This window comes from Rana temporaria, chromosome 1 (assembly GCF_905171775.1).
Source record: "Rana temporaria chromosome 1, aRanTem1.1, whole genome shotgun sequence".
NCBI classification, from domain to species: domain Eukaryota; kingdom Metazoa; phylum Chordata; class Amphibia; order Anura; family Ranidae; genus Rana; species Rana temporaria.
The window spans coordinates 435259295-435277060 of NC_053489.1; the positions used below are offsets into that span (position 1 = coordinate 435259295).

A 17766-nucleotide genomic window follows, 5' to 3' on the forward strand; every position below is an offset into this window, starting at 1 on the left:
TTATAATTTTTTTTTTTTTACTACTTATGGCGGCAATCAGCGATTTTTTTCGTGACTGCGACATTATAGCGGACACTTCGGACAATTTTGACACATTTTTGGGACCATTGTCATTTTCACAGCAAAAAATGCATTTAAATTGCATTGTTTATTGTGAAAATGACAGTTGCAGTTTGGGAGTTAACCACAGGGGGCGCTGAAGGAATTTCATTTTACCTAGTGTGTGTTTACAACTGTAGGGGGGTGTGGCTGTAGGTGTGACGTCATCAATCGTGTCTCCCTATAAAAGGGATCACACGATCGATGCAGCCGCCACAGTGAAGAACGGGGAAGCCGTGTTTACACACGGCTCTCCCCGTTCTTCAGTTTCGGGGACCAATCGCCGCGGGACCCGCGGTCTCGGAGCTTCGGACCGGGTCGCGGGCTGGGTACTAGTACAGGACGTACCTGTACGTACATGTGCCCAGCCGTGCCATTCTGCCGATATATGTGCAGGAGGCAGTCCGGAAGTGGTTAAGCCTCGTACACAAGCAAGAAACTTGCTGGGAGATATTTTTTTGCCGAGGAAACCGGTCGTGTGTACATTTTCGTTGAGGAAACTGTTGAGAAACTCTACGACCCAAAAAGAGAGCATGGAGAAAATTGGCTTGTCGAGTTCCTCAACAGCCTAACAAGGAACTCGACGAGCAAAATGATGTGATTCGCCCGTCGAGTTCCTCGGTCGTGTGTACGAGGCTTGAAAAGTCATCTGCTCTTAACTCAAGTATGCATGCAAGGAGAGTGTGTTTAGCTAAGAAATATATCAACCCCCTCTTCCTCTCCTCCCCCTCTGAAGACTCCTGGGGGGTGTATGACATAATTTGCCTAAGCAAGAAAACAGGAAGTAACTAAAGAAGTGTAAAAAAAGTAAAAAAATTCTATATTTTCCTAACTATTTACTAATGTTGGCAGCATGAGGATTAATAATAATTAATGTTGATTGGTAGAGTGAAGTTCCACTTTAAATCCCTTATGTATTTTTGTCGGGCCCACATACATATCAAATGTATTCACATATTTTACACAAGCATATTTTAAACCTTTGTAAAAGACCTGAAAGAATTTGTTGTCTTTACATATAGTTGCATAGTTAGGTTGAAAAAAGACACAAGTCCATCTAGTTCAACCATAAACAAAAAAAAATTTATATCATACAATCCCATATATCCAATTCTATACCCACAGTTGATCCAGAGAAAGGCGAAGAACCCCAGCAGAGCATGATCCAATTTGCTACAGCAGGGAAAAAAATTCCTTTCTGATCCCCCGAGAGGCAATCAGATTTTTCCTGGATCAACTTTACGTATAAATGGCAGTATCCAGTTATATTATGTATGCAGCACTACCCCCGAAGGAGCTGCTGGTTTGTTTTGGGCGGCATGTTACCTCGTGTTTCTCTGATGTCTAGCAGTGTTTGGTGAAAGTTGTAGTAATGGAATGTCCACGACAGGTGTCTTTTTCTGTGCTCTTTATTACCCAGCTGGGTAAAAACAATAAAACTTGGTGAAGAATAGAGGTTCAGAAGAAATTAAGATAGCAGATCCAGATGTCAGAAATAGGGAAACAGTCCTGCTCCCACATGTAATGTCTCTTTCACCACTCCAGCCTGAGTGGGTATAGTGCACCTGGACAGGCCTCTCTCACCAGCCTGGCAGCCAGAATGTTACTCGAACCTTAGGAAAAAGTCTCTGCCACAGACCCTCCTGGTAAATGAACAGCGGAGATAATCCTCCTTAGCAGACTTGGCACCTAGATCTCCTTCAGGTGGTTTTGAATTAGGGTTCCGACTGATAGGCGGCCAACATCCAGCCTTTCAGTGTCCAGTTCCCCTGGTCCCCAATGGATAGTCAGGCACCTATCGGAACACCAGCCTCTCTTGTTACTCCTCAGGCAGACTCTCCACTGTACAACCTCCTCCAACTGGACAGATGACCCAGGACCTTCTTAGGTGGGACCCAGTCCATTACTGAGTCCCCAAGCGGCAGATCAATTGACTCCACTGCTGCCACCTGCCGACCTGGGGTGAGATCCGCACCCCAGAAACAGCAGAATGGACCCACAGCATAGCCAATGCTGATACAGAGACCCAAATTTGAACAAATCAACATGGTCAGAGTGGACTATCTCTCTGACCCCCTCTAAATTTAACCACTTGCCGCCCGCCAATGACATATTGACGTCGGCAAAGTGGTTGTAGAATCCTGACCGGACGTCATATGACGTCCTCAGGATTCTCAGCCGCTGCGCGCCCCCGGGGGCGCGCATCGCGGCGATCGTTGTTGCGGGGTGTCAGTCTGACACCCCGCAACACCGATCTCGGTAAAGAGTCTCTCACGGAGACTCTTTACCACGTGATCAGCCGTGTCCAACCACGGCTGATCACGATGTAAACAGGAAGAGCCGTCGATGGCTCTTCCTCACTCGCGTCTGACAGACGCGAGTAGAGGAGAGCCGATCGGCGGCTCTCCTGACAGGGGGGGTTCGCGCTGATTGTTTATCAGCGCAGCCCCCCCTCGGATCGCCACATGGACCACCAGGGATGCCCACCAGGGAAGGGCAAAACAAAAAAAAAAGTCAAAAAAAAAAGTCAAAAAAAAAAAAAAAAAGTCTGAAAAAAAAAAAAAATGTGAAAAAAAAAAGATGCAAGAAAAAAAAGATGCCAATCAGTGCCCACAAATGGGCACTGACTGGCAACAAGTAAATCAGTGCCGCCCCACAGTGTCCATCAGTGCCGCCCCACAGTGTCCATCAGTGCCACCCCACAGTGTCCATCAGTGCCACCCCACAGTGCCCATCAGTGCCACCCCACAGTGCCCATCAGTGCCACCCCACAGTGCCCATCTGTGCCACCCCACAGTGCCCATCTGTGCCGCCTATGAGTGCCCAGTGCCGCCCATGAGTGCCCATCAGTGCCGCCCATGAGTGCCCATCAGTGCCGCCCATGAGTGCCCATCAGTGACGCCTATGTGTGCCCATGAGTGCCGCCTATGTGTGCCCATCAGTGCCGCATGCCAGCGCCGTCAATCAGTGCCACCTCATCTGTGCCCGTCAGTACTACCTCGTCGATGTCCATCAGTGCCATCTCATCTGTGCCCATCAGTGCCACCATATCAGTGCCCATAATTGAAAGAGAAAACTTACTTATTTACAAAAAAATTACAGAAAAAAATAAAAACGTAATTTTTTTCAAAATTTTCGGTCTTTTTTTAGTTGTTGCGCAAAAAAAAAAAAATCGCAGAGGTGATCAAATACCACCAAAAGAAAGCTCTATTTGTGGGTAAAAAAGGACGCCAATTTTGTTTGGGTACAGTGTAGCATGACCGCGCAATTGCCATTCAAAGTGCGACAGTGCTGAAAGCTGAAAATTGGCTTGGGCGGGAAGGTGTATACGTGCCCTGTATGGAAGTGGTTAACATAACACAGGCACTGGAAAGTAATCAGGCGCTACATGTACATTTAGGAAAGTATACAGACCTTTTTTAAAGCAATCTACTGAGCTGGCCAGAACCATCTCTCGAGGGAGTCTATTCCACATTTTCACATGTCTTACTGTGAAGAAACCTTTCCATATTTGGAGATGAAATGTCTTTTCCTCTAGACGTAAAGAGTTTCCCCTTGTCCTCTGTGTTGACCTTAAAGTGAATAACTCAACACCAAGAACACTATATGGACCCCTTATATATGTGTACATAGTGTAATGGGGTGATACTGCGCTGGTCTATAAAGGTGTGGAATTGATATTGATGTAAATGTTGAATCAATGCCACAAATTATTGAGATCAGAATATATAATGAGTGCTGCTGCAGCAAAAAAATGTCAGATCATCAACAGAATATAAATAAAAATTAAGCTGCGCTGCGCGAACAGTGGATTAAATATGGTGATCAATATGCCAACATAAGTTATATTACATACAATGCTGGTAGGTGCATGACATCCATACAAATAGTGATGATCAAAAGTTCAAGTGAAAGAAAACATAAGTACAGTGACATGTGCATGCATGAACCTCAGTGCAAAAACACATGTAATGAATCCCAAAAAAAGTTCATAAAATGTTCAATCTCCATGCAAATTCAAATGCAAGTCACAGGAAAGTGCTGAAAGTATCCCAGGAAACCGTGTCTGTTTAACAGAATAGAAGAAAGCCTCCACCTCCTATCTCTAATCTGCTTACCAACTTAAGTGGATCCCTAATAAAAGAGATCATGTACACATTTGGCTCATCAGCCCTGTTGTTTCTCAGTCAATCCAGCAAAAAGGTCTCCACCTCAGTATTCACAATGTCACTCTCCAACCGGTCACCCCACGGGTAATGATCCAGAAAGGGAAAAAAAAAAAACATAGAGCAGTATTGCAGATAAAAGGGTGATTTATTAAAACGTCAGTTGCACTCACATTTTAGCAGAAAACAATGGGCGTTTGTTGTTAAAGTTTTTAGCCGGCCGGCTCTCTCGTACCGCTCATCCTTCCGGATGGCAGTGAAGGTACACAAATGGTGACGTCAGCACGCCGCTCCTCCCTACGCCGTTTCGTCCAATAGCAGACTTCCTCCAGGGGCACGGAGGAAGTCTGCTATTGGACGAAACGGCGTAGGGAGGAGCAGCGTGCTGACGTCACCATTTGTGTACTTTCACTGCCATCCGGAAGGACGAACATTTTATGAACTTTTTTTGGGATTCATTACATGTGTTTTTGCACTGAGGTTCATGCATGCACATGTCACTGTACTCATGTTTTCTTTCACTTGAACTTTTGATCATCACTATTTGTATGGATGTCATGCACCTACCAGCATTGTATGTAATATAACTTATATTGATCACCATATTTGATCCACTGTTCGCGCAGCGCAGCTTAATTTTTATTTATATATGTGTACATGTTGATCATATCCCCCCTTAATCTCCTCTTCTCAAGAATGAATACATTCAGTTCCTATAACCTTTTCACATAGCTGAGCTTAGTTCTATTTTACTTACATTGTAGAAATTTCTTCTAGAACTCTTTTTATTTTGTTGTTTCTTCCCTCCTCTATAACCTCTTTTATGTCTGAGGAGCCTTCTTCTGGTTCCAAATTTTATTTCTCAGCATTTTTATTCAGATCCTTGCAACAAAATCTGGATTTTTTTTTATAAGGTTCAAGTCTATACTTATAGGCCCGGATTCACAGACACTGGCGCATATTTATGCCGCCGTAGTGTATCTCCTTTACGCTACGCAGACGCAGCGCAGAAAGGCAAGCACTGGATTCACAAAGCACTTCCTCCCAAATCTGTGCTGGGTTTCTCAGGCGTAAGTCGGCGTAAGTGGAAGTGGGTGTGAGCCATGCTAATGAGGCATGACCCCATGCAAATGATGGACCAAGCGCCAGACAGATACGTATCTCCAACTGCGCATGCGCCGTCCCGTGGGTGCATCTCAGTGTGCATGCTCACAATTACGTCGGAACAACTGCCTAAGATACGTCGGATCACTGCCTACGGCGTGAACGTAACCTACGCCTAGTCATATTCACGTCCTACATAAACTACGTAACATACGTTGGCTTGTGTTCCCTGCTGCAGCCCTTTGCATGGATGCTGCTGAGTTACACCTCCTTTATGGGGCATAACTTTACGCCGGACGTATGACTTTACGCGCACTGCGTCGGATGGACGTACGTTCTTGAATCGGCGTACCTCATTTGCATATGTGAATAGAAAATCAATGGGAGCGCCGTATCTCGAGCCAACAGCCCCCTTTGTGATAGCAATAAAGTCATGTAAAAAAAAAAAGTTTTAAACATTCAAATAGACACTTAAAAAATAAAACCCCCACACACACATACAAAAACATACAAAACAAATGTGTTGGATGCCTACATAGGAAAACAGCGCTTGCCCTACACATGTTAGATGTCGCTGTGCACGTCGGAGTGAGATCAATAATTATTTAAAGCACTGCCTATGAAAAACTATAGGGTACTAAAGTTTTTGACCGATGCATGTAATTTTAAGGTCGGTATCTATTTACTCTGCACAATGTCACCTTTTATATTTTACCAAAAATTAGCAAATAAATTGCAATGATGTGTCCAGAATTGAACTTTAGTGTATTTTTTACAGAAATGTTGTGTTTCATAAACAGTCTTTATTTATTTAATTGTGTAACATAAAAAATTTGAACTACCAACATTTTATTCATTAGGGTGTCTTCTTTGTTTTGGTAGTTTTAAGTAATCTTAAGGCCTAAAATGATTTTTAAAGCATGAAAACACAAAACTAATGGCCTGTACACACGATCAGAGTTTCTGTCGGAAAAAACTCAGATGGGTTTTTCAGACAGAAATCCGTTTAAGCTGTCTTGCATACACACCGACACACCAAATTCTGACCGTCAAAAACGCGGTGATGTACAACACTACAACAAGCCTAGAAAAATTAAGTTCAATGCTTCCGAGCATGCGTCAAATTGTTTCCGAGCATGCATGTTTTTTCTCTGTCGGAGTTCCATACAGACGAACAGAAAAGTCAGATGGGGCATACACATCGGAATATCCGATGAAAAAATTCCGTCTGACTTTTTCCATCGGAAATTCCAATCGTGTGTACGAGGCATAAGAAATAAATGACTGCTCTGGTGGAACTCTAATGCCTCAAACACACGATCGGAATTTCCGATGGAAAAAAGTCAGACGGAATTTTTTCATCGGATATTCTGATCGTGTGCATGCCCCATCGGACATTTTCCGTCAGAAATTCCAACGGCATTAGAAAGAGAACATGTGAAAAATTTCTATCAGAAATTCCGTTCGTCTGTATGGAACTCCGACGGAGAAAAAAACATGCATGCTCGGAAACAATTTGACGCATGCTCGGAAGCATTGAACTTAATTTTTCTAGGCTCGTCGTAGTGTTGTATGTCACCGCCTTTTTGACAGTCGGGATTTGGTGTATCTGTGTGTATGCAAGACAGCTCAAATGGAATTCTGTCTGAAAAATCCATCAGAGTTTATTCCAAAACTTTATGGGACTGTAGTCATAACCATTGAAACCAATATAATATTTCTATGGATAAATAAATAATACTACAAAATTATACCTGTGGTATGAAATGGCTGTGGCCTTTATTTATAGGTATACATGAATTGTATTTTATCAAACAATTCTTAAATCAAAATTAAATAATCAATTTAAATATATTAACTCATTTTATTAGCATATAACTATATATATATATATATATATATATATATATATATATATATATATATTCTATAATAATAAAATTAGCTTAGCCATTTAAGCTCAAGCTAAATAAAATGAAATATATCATCCCCTTACAAGAAGGGATTAAAACCTCATAAAAAGGCCACGACAGGGAGGGAGGGTGGGATGTGCTTCTCCAAATCTTCTCCGTTCTTCTGCCCCAGATGAAGCATCCTCATTCTTTTTATAGGGCTAGAGGACCGTTGTTAAGGGCAACTGTCAACAAAAGCTCCACCAATCATAGGTAAGTAAAATCTTTTTTTTTGTTTTTGTTTAAACTTTAATTAATTTCTTAGTATGACACAATCCCATAGGTGGTGAGGGCGGGGACATTTCATTCCCCGGCCCTTCACCTTCATTCTGAAACTCTGATCGTGTGTACAGGTCATTAGTGGTTAAAATACCTGTCTTCTGTTCCTTAAAAACTGCACCCTCTCTCCGAATGGGCGCAGCATGGAAGTTTTCGTTTGCCTCACCTTGCCAGCTGCGTGTAGCCAGTGAGGGGAAGGAGGGAAGGCATACACCCCCAATTATGCACTGCCACATGTGATTGGGGAGGTATCAAAATGCACCTTCGCTGTAAAAATGTCTCCCCAAGCCTGCGTACACAGTTGCAGTCCTCCTTCTCCTTTACTCGCTCCTTCACTCACATGAAACATTTGGGGGGTCTATCTTACCCCCCTCTACTCTCAACTGTATAGCAGTAACTATACCCAGTTAATCTCCACTATTAAATCAGAACTGCACCAGTGGGATAGGGAGGCCTTTTCGTGGATGGGAAGAGTGTGCTAAAGATGAATGTGTTGCCTCGCATTTTGTTTTTCCTCCAAATGGTGCCTATTTTATTACCTAGGTCTTTCTTTTTGAGCCTCAACGCTGCGTTTCTTAAATATATCTGGCAGGGACGGAGCCCCCGTCTGGCCCTCTGTACCTTACAGAGACCTAAGCGGTTGGGAGGCTTGGGCGTCCCTGATATATGCAGGTATTATGAGGCTATTGCCCTTCAACGGATATTGGACTGGCACCATAGGGTATCCTCTAAGGCCTGGGTGCCTTTGGAAAAGTCTATGGCGGGCCATAATCTATCTCATGCCCCTTGGATTCCCCAGGTAAAGAGGGGTCTGTCAATCCATGTTTCCCAGACAACTACCCAGGCTTTAAAGTTATGGGATACTATGAATAAATCAGGACAACTTGCTCCCCCTTTCTCCCCTCTGGCACCCCTAGGAGGCTTCCCTTGGTTTTCCCCGGGGGAACACCCGTCTTTCTTCCATTTCTGGATGGCAGATGGTGAGTTGCGATGTGGCAGGTTCTTTCACGATCAGGGACTACTCACGTTAGAGGAGCTTAGAGCCCAGTATGGTGGATTTCCGATGGACGTCTGGAGACATGGGCAGCTTCAACACTTTGCGCATGGTTTACCACACGCCATACGTTCCCCTACATCTGCCACCCCTTTTGAGAAGCTGTGCATGTCTTCCAGTCCAATCCTGCACTCTATATCTGTCCTCTATGGACTACTCCAGGGACGGGGTCCCCCCGGGAGGCCCGCCTATATTTGGATTGAATTGGAAAGAGACCTGCAACACTAATTCACTGATACCCAACTTGACCAATTATACCGCCTCACTCACTCCAGCTCTGTTAATACAAAAATGAAGGAAAATGGGTTTAAAGTGTTAACTAGGTGGTACAGGGTCCCTACCAGACTCAAACAAATCTACCCGATGTCCTCAGATGCCTGTTGGCGGGAATGTGGCCATAGGGGTTCCCTTCTCCATATATGGTGGGATTGTACGTCCTTTTTGGCAGGATTATAGAACCCAAATTAAAGTTATACTGGACGTAGACCTCCCGGACTCTCCAATGGGCTTCCTTCTGCATGTCCCATTCCTCTCAGCCTTTACCGAAAATCGGTGTTGCCTCATCTTTTGAATGCGGCTAGGAGATTAATTCCCGTTTATTGGAAGACTAGCCAGGTTCCAACCCGTTTGGACTGGGTCCGGTTAGTGAATAATATTAAGGCTGCTGAGGAGTGGATGGCAAAATGCAAGGACGAGTATGACAAATAGTTTGGTGTTTGGGCCACATGGATTGATTATGTAGAAGGGGCAGCCACGGACTCACGTCCAATGGTACGGTCTCCAGCAGGAGTAGAATAATTGTATTTTTATTTGTTTTTCTTGAACCCGATGAGTACACTTGAATTACATATTGCTGGTATGCCTACATAATTTGCATGAGTACACTCTCCTTGTTTTATCTTCTTGTTACTTTTCCTTTTCTTTTTTCTGTTTTTGTTCGCCTGTCTGACTTGGTGTTATCCACCCATTAATTATCTCCTGTGTCTAACAGAGTGATTGGGGACACCTTGATTATGATAAGATTCATATGTTCTTCTGACCATGCAAATGATGCCTCCGGCCCTTATATCCTTTTTGTTGGATGGCCAATCGGGCCTATTGTATTGTATACTCCATGGATACACGGTTGGACAGTTGTGTATGTCTCCTGTCATATTTGTTGTCATGAAAGAAAAATTCTCTACAAATAAAGATTATATATATTAAAAAAAAAAATGCACCTTCGCTTAAAGCGGAGGTCCGCCCACCCCTGCAAAAATGAAATGCCAGCAGCTACACATACAGCAGCTGCTGACTTTTAATAATAGGACACTTACCTGTCCAGGAGTCCAGCAATGTCGGCACTGCAGCTGTTGTTTCCATTGGGTACCAGGTGCTGCCGCCGCCATTGTGTGTAAGGGACCCCAGCAGTGTAGCATTGCGGCTTCACGCCGTGTCCCTACTGCACATGCGCAAGGCGCCACTGTGCTCTCCTACTGGCCCGGCGACGGGGGAAGGAGGAGGGAGAAGGAGGGAGCCGAACTGCAACGTAATTTGCCACGGCCCAGACTCCCAGGAAATGGGGACAGGAAACCTGTCAAAGACAGGTTTACGCTCCCCCCCCCACCCCCGAAAGGTGCCAAATGTGACACCAGAGGGGGGGGAGGAGACAAATGAGCAGAAGTTCCATTTTTAGAATCTGGAGTGAAAAAGCAAAAGAAGGAAGGAACTCTCAGAGTTTATATATTGGACTGTTTGTCACTTATACACGTGGTGGCGAATATATATATAATATCATTATTTTTGTGATCAGTTTTTTAGCACGCTGGATGATTTTTTGCGAATATTTATGTTGTATACATTTTTTTGACACGTGTTAGTATATTATATTGGTTGCGAGAAATACTGTTGAAGTCGTGTAGCTGCGCTGCATTTACAGTGAAATATATATTCTTTACAGATGTGGAAATGCACGACTGCATATGCACACACTTTTTTTTCTGTTGTAATTCACACATTATTATTATTTATTATGTGATATATATATATATATATATATATATATATATATATATATATATATATATATATATATATATGCAATTAATGGTCCCTAAATGAACCTCATGTTCTGGACAGACTGCTGGGAGAGGCATTCAGCCAATTTTAGGAGCAAGAGGATGGAGTTTCTGGACAGAATACAAAAATAACATGCATAGCAAATATACTGTATATGTTACATGTTACATAGTGATGGAGTACTAAGCTCAGTGGATCATACTGTTTTCTTTTTTTGTAAAACAAACTTTATTGAGATGTCACCTAGACATCTCATAAAGTTAAATTGCTGCAGTCCAAGGCAATGAATTGACACAGTGCGAGCCAATGGATTACGTCTCACTGCGCTGCACTAATAAAAAGTACTGCATGGATTACCTTATTTCTGCACCGTTTGCCCACACAGTGCTGCAATGCAGTGGTGTGGGCACACAGGAGATAAAGTATTTTCCTTGTCCATGTGGTGGGACTGCGCTAGAGTACCTCCTCAACATAGTATGAACATTTGGTGTGAAAAGTGGTTGTAAAGTCACAGATAATAACAGATTGTTATTTTACATAGTATAGCAGCAGGAGGGGAGGATCAGGGAGGAGGCCACTCACATATAGGATCTGTCAGGCAGGGAGAGAGGGGGGGAGGAGAGACTGTGGGATGACGGAGGCACGTAAACTGACCACGGTGTCAGGGATCAGCAGCCGTGGTCATTTTACAGAGGGAAGGGCAGCACCAGGCAGGATCAGCCAGGTATTTTAGATGATAGAAAGGGAGAAAAAGAACTGTGCTGTTATTCATGCTTTAAAGAAACAGGATCAATTTGTTTTTATTTTTTAGGGTTACAACAGCTTTAACTTTAACCACTTGTAAACCTGCTATGTTCTTTAGTTGTAACAAATTCACAAAAAAAAATATGCTTAAAGGAGTTGTAAAGGACACAGAGCCGATACAGGGCAGTGATGGTTTGTAAAACGAAACTGATTGGTGTTGAGGGGTTTTAGACACAAAGTAATCACACCTCCTTGATTAGTGACCACAGAGAGAAAGCTCCCAGTATGGTGGTTATCAGGAAACAGACAACCAGGAAGTGTGGAGATCAGAGAAGAATTACAGCAACTTGAGATCAAAAACGAACAATGAGGACATGAAAACAGCACTCCATTAAGGTAAAGGAAGCTATGAAGATAAAAAAAAAATTCCTTTACAAACCCTTTAAGAAAATTCTCTACAGTGAGGCATAATGGCTTATATACAGAAATACAGAAGGTGAGATATTTTCTCAATACAGGGACAATGCTAATGATTACTGAGGTTACCCTTTATGATCTGTATTTTCTTTATAGTGGAGAAAAGTTATTTAACAGTGGACTTTTAGGCTGGGTTCACACTAATGCGATGCCAGACATCGCATGTGATTTACACTGCATTGCTGTGCACATTACCTGCGATGTCTGTGCAATGCAAATTCAGCCACACAGTTTAATTACATTTTTCTGAAATAAATCAGTAGGTATGAGTTATATAAACGTTTTATTAGCTATATATATATATATATTTTTTTTTTTTTTTGCTTTGTATGTTTCTTTTGCACTTTATGAACCTTTTTGCCATGGTGTAGCAGGGAAAATCAAGGTTAGCTTTGTTCAAAGACGATTTTTTTCCTGATAGACACAAGAGCCTTTTAGCATGCATTTCACTTTCCCTTAACCTCCCTGGCGGTATGATTCTGTCTGGAATTACATACCAAAAGCGGTACAATTATTTTGCAAGGAAATTTGGCGTTTTATACTGTAGGCCTGCAATTCTTAGGAATAACTCATTTAAATCTGACCAAACAAGAGTCTAGTAGGCATCCCGGGTATGATTTTTTTTTTAAAAACAAAATTATAAATTATAATATAATAAATAATTATAAATAATTATAACAAATAATAATATAATTATAATAAAAATTATTCAATAATGTAATTAACTCAAAATCACTAACATTTGCTCAGTTGCAGAATTGTCGCTGTCATTACTTTTATTTTTTTATGACAAATTTCCCCACAAATCGTTATCGCTCAATTCTGCAAGTGATTATAATTTATTATCGCTGTTTTCTAGCTGCTCTAAAACCATTTTTGACATAAAGGGACACTTTTGGTTGCTATGGACAATCTACAGTTTGCAGTCAGAAAGAACATTTTTATTATATAAAAGAACATGTAGGACACTGGGCAGACCACTAGGGACAAAGGGGGTGTGTATTTTTTACATACAGTACTGTAATCTTTAAGATTACAGTATACTGTATGTAATGTGTTTGTTTACTTTTTTGAATTTGGCGCCGTTCTCCGCCCCCGTGCGCAGGGAACGGAGATCGGCGGCACACGGGCACTGTGTGAATCGAGCGAGGACGCCGCTCGCTCACACAGCGGGGATGAATCACAGGATCCAGGGACAAGGTAAGTAACTTTGTCTGTGGATGCTGCGAGAAGGTAAGCCCCGCCGCTGCACGCTCTGCACATCTACCCCGAGCGTGACTCGGGGATACCGATCCTAGCATGGAAAAACCACCCCGAGTCACGCTCGGGGATAACGCTAAGGAGGTTAATAAGAATGCCTAGCTATGTTCAGGATCACACCAGCAAACCTAAGGCCTCGTACACACGATAGGTTAACCAGAGGACAACGGTCTGATGAACCGTTTTCATCGGTCAAAACCGATCGTGTGTGGGCCCCATAGGTTATTTAACCATCAGTTAAAAAAAAGCCAATTTGCTTTAAATTTAACCACGCATGCTCAGAATCAAGTCGACGCATGCTTCGTTTTTTTCAGCACGTCGTTGTGTTTTACGTCACCGCGTTCTGACACAATTGTTTTTTTAACTGATGGTGTGTACGCATGACGGACCATCAGTCAGCTTCATCGGTTAACTTCGGACCGCTCTCATCAGTTAACCGATGAAGCTGACTGATGGTCCGTCGTGCGTACACACCATCAGTTAAAAAAACGATCGTGTCAGAACGCGGTGACGTAAAACACAACGATGTGCTGAAAAAAACGAAGTGCAATGCTTCCAAGCATGCGTCGACTTGATTCTGAGCATGCGCAGGTTTTTAACTGATGCTTTTGCATACTAACGGTTACGGTTACCAGTCCATCGGTTACATTTTAAAGCAAGTTCTTATTTTTTGACCGAAGGTTAAATAACCTATGGGGCCTACACACGATCGGTTTGGACTGATGAAAACGGTCATTCAGACCGTTGTTCTCTGGCGATCCTATTGTGTTTACAAGGCCTTAAGTGTTTAATGGCTTGTGTACAGGCATGCTCAGTTTGCATATGAAATCCTTAAGAGGCGCTCCTGAACAGCTTTTAAGCTGCTTCTGAATTCCCATTGCCGTGTGTGGGGATAAAGAGCATATATTTGCCTATGAAGTATCTCTCTCTCTCTCTCTCTTCTCGTTCTCTCTCTCTCTTCTCGTCCTCTCTTCTCATTCTCTCTCTTTCACTTCTCTTTCTTCCTCGTTCTCTCTCTCTCTATTTTACTTCTTTCTTTTCTCTCTCCCCCTCTCTCTCTCCCATCCCTCCTCTCTCTCCCCTCCCCCCCTCTCTTCCCTCTAATCTCTCCTCTGCCTCCTCTTTCTCCTTTCTCTCCCCCCTCTCTCTCTCCCTCTCGCTCCTTTCTTGTTCTCTCTCTCTCTTCTCTTTCACTTCTTTTTTTTTGTTTTCTCCTTCTCTCTCTCTTTCACTTCTCTCTCTCTTCTCTTTCTTTCTTGTTCTCTCTCTATTTTACATCTTTATTTTCTCTCTCACTCCTCTCTCTCTCCTTCTCTCTACTTTCTCTCTATCTTTCCTTTCTCTATATCTTTCCTTTCTCGCTCTCTTTCCTTTCTCTCTCCCCCTCTCTCTCCTCTCACTCTCTCTCTATTTTCCCTCCTCTCTCTCCTCTCTCTCCCCCTCCCCTCTCTCTCCTTTCTCTCTTCTTTCTCCCCCTCCCCCTCTCTCATTCTCGTTCTCTCTCTCTTCTCTCTCATTCTCTCTCTTCTCTCTCCCCCTCTTTCTCTTTCATTCTCATTCTCTCTCTTTTCTATCTCTCCCCCTCTCTACTTTCTCTCTCTCTCGTTCTCTCTCTCCTCTCTCTCTCCCCCTCTCCTTTCTCTCCCCTCCCTCCTCTCTCTCTCCTCTTTCTCGTTCTCCCTCCCCCTCTCCCTCTCTCCCTCTCTCTCCTTTCTTTCTCGTTCTCTCTTTCCTCTTTCTCTTTTACTTCTTTATTTCTCGTTCTCTCCTTCTCTCTTCTCTCTTTCACTTCTTTCTTCTCTCTCTCTCTCTTTCTTGTTCTCTCTCCCCCTCCCTCCTCTATATCTCCCCCTCTCTCTCCCCCTCTCTATTGTTCTCTCTATCTTCTCTCTCTCCCGCTCCCTCCTCTCATTTATCTCTCCCCCTCTCCCCCCTCTCTCTCCCTCTCTCTCTTCTCTCTATCTCCCCTCCCTCCTCTCTCTCCTTTCTCTCTCTCCTCTTTCTCTCTCTCCCTTTCCCCTCTCTCTCTCTCCCTATCCCTCTCTCCTTTCTTTCTCGTTCTCTCTCTCATCTTTCTCTCTCTCCCTTTCCCCCTCTCTATCCTTTCTTTCTCATTCTCTCTCTCCTCTTTCACTTATTTCTTTCTCGTTCTCTCCTCTCTCTCTCTCTTTCACTTCTTTCTTCTCTCTCTCTCTTTCTTGTTCTCTCTCCTCCCTCTCTTCCCCCTCCCTCCTCTCTCTCTCCTTTCTCTCTCTCTCTTCCCCTCTCTATCGTTCTCTCTATCTTCTCTATCTCCCCCTCCCTCTTCTCTCTCCTTTCTCTCTCCCCCTCTGCCCTCTCTCTCCCTCTCTCTTTTCTCTCCTCTCTATCTCCCCTCCCTCCTCTTTCACCTTTCTCTCTCTCTCCCCCTTTCCCCTCCCTCTCTTCTCTTTACTCTCTATCTCCCCTCCCTCCTCTCTCTCCTTTCTCTTTCCTCTTTCTCTCTCTCCTTCTCCCCCTCTCCCTCTGTTCTTTCTTATTCTCTCTCTCTTTTCTCTTTCACCTTTATTTCTTGTTCTCTCCTCTCTCTATCTTTCACTTCCCTCTTCTCTCTCTCGTTCTCTCTCTCCCCTTCTCTCTCCCTCCCTCCTATCTCTCCTTTCTCTCTCTCTCCCACTCTCTCCTTTATCTCTATCTCCCCCCTCTCCTTTCTCTCTCCCCTCCCTCCTCTATCTCCTTTCTCTCTCTCCTCTTTCTCGCCCTCTCTCCTCCCTCTCTTCTCTTTACTCTCTATCTCCTTTCTCTCCTTTCTCTCTCCTCTTTCTCTCTCTCCTTCTCCCCCTCTCCCTCTCTCCCTCTCCCTCTCTCTCCGTTCATTCTTATTCTCTCTCTCCTTTCTCTTTCACCTTTATTTCTTGTTCTCTCCTTCTCTCTCTCTCTTTCACTTCCCTCTTCTCTCTCTCTCTCTCGTTCTCTCTCTCCCCTTCTCTCTCCCTCCCTCTTATCTCTCATTTCTCTCTCTCTCCCACTCTCTCCTTTATCTCTATCTCCCCCCTCTCTTTTCTCTTTCCCCTCCCTCCTCTATCTCCTTTCTCTCTCTCCTCTTTCTCGCCCTCTCGCTCCTTTCTTTCTCGTTCTCTCTCTCTTTTCTCTTTCACTTCTTTCTTTCTTGCTCTCTCCGTCTTCTCTCTTTCACATCTGTCTTCTCTCTCTCTCTTTCTTGTTCTCTCTCCCCCTCTCTCTATCTCTCTTTCTTGCCCCATCTCTCTCTCTCTCTCACTTCTTTCTTTCTCGTTCTCTCCTCTCTCTTCTCTCTCTTTTCTTGTTCTCTCCCCCCCCTTTCTCTCTGTATATACTGTATAATATACATTGTGTTCACAACACCTTATCCCTGATTCTAACATATCAGACACAAAGCAGTACATTACCAGTATGATATAACTGATCCCATGGACCTGTCAGTGCACTATAAGAATTGGATCATATTCAGATCAGTCCCTCATTATAATGTCTTTGCATCTCTGGGTTGGTAGTCATGCAGGCAGGCAGGCAGCTTGTGTTCTTCATGCAGTCAGTGTGCTGTGACTTGTCCCACATTAGTATCAGCTGTAGCAGGCAGAGGATGGTGTGTCTGGATGTGACAGCTCGGCAGTATGAGAACTGTCACACAAGGCTAGTGTGATGTCGCCTGTGTGTGCATGGCCAGTGTCACCCTTATCAGGACTCTACTTATAAGGGGAGGTGCAGTGATGAGGACAGCCCTGATCCTTCACAAAGCAATGACGTGCCTTTCTCATCATCAGCATCCCTCCAACATATAAAAAAAAAGAAGGGAGGTGAAAGCATGCTGATGTGCTATGCTGTCAGTGCCTGCTTCTATTTGGATGATAGGAGCTGCTAGATCAGCCTGTGCTGTGGATATAACACATGCTCCCTCTGCAGCTGACATCCTGGAAGTGTCTTGTGTCAGCCCATCTACTCATCATCCCTAAAGACATCAGCTGGAGGAGCTTTATCACACTTCCAGGACTTGTGTTCTTGGCAGAGCATCTCTGGTTTCTGAGTTCAGGACTTCTTCTCCACTGGTAAGTCTTTCTGCACAAGGGGGGGGATAGATCATAGAAGGAAACAAGGAAACCAATCAGCTTCTAACTTCAGCTTCTTCAGTTCAGCTCTGAAAATGACAGCTATAGTTTGATTGGTTTCCATGCACAATTTTGATAAATTCCCCTCTAGTCTTGGATTTTAGCACCGTTGAATTTCAGGAAAGTACTTAAAGCAATGAAATGCCTGCACTTACTGTCAATCAATAATTAGCTTTATTGGCAGTCTTGGGATCCTTATACATACTCTGCATTAGTGCCATGTCTACTTGCACTCTAATGGAAAAGTCCTCTGATGTTTGCAGACACTTTGTTCAGAAAGCGTGAAGTGCGCTTTATTGTATTGTATTGTCCTTGAATCTTCATTTTATTCTTTGAAATATTAAAGGGCCAATTGGGAGAATGGTGTGTAAAAGATGGTGTTGTTAATGTGTTCTTGTGCTAACATGAGGAAGGGGACCGCTGATGTCTGACAAATTCTATTCTGCAGG

At 43.5% G+C, this 17766-nt stretch overlaps 1 protein-coding gene across 1 annotated transcript in view; it reads left to right on the forward strand.

The window, feature by feature from the left end:
- Window positions 1–16781: 16781 nt before the first annotated feature.
- The window catches only part of NPFFR2 (neuropeptide FF receptor 2), a 264009-nt gene continuing 263024 nt past the window's right edge, over window positions 16782–17766 (forward strand). Inside the window, exon 1 of the mRNA XM_040326126.1 lies at window positions 16782–17257. Within this exon, the coding sequence (XP_040182060.1) occupies window positions 17100–17257 (158 nt within the window). The 5' untranslated portion in view covers window positions 16782–17099. The remainder of the gene's footprint in view (window positions 17258–17766) is intronic.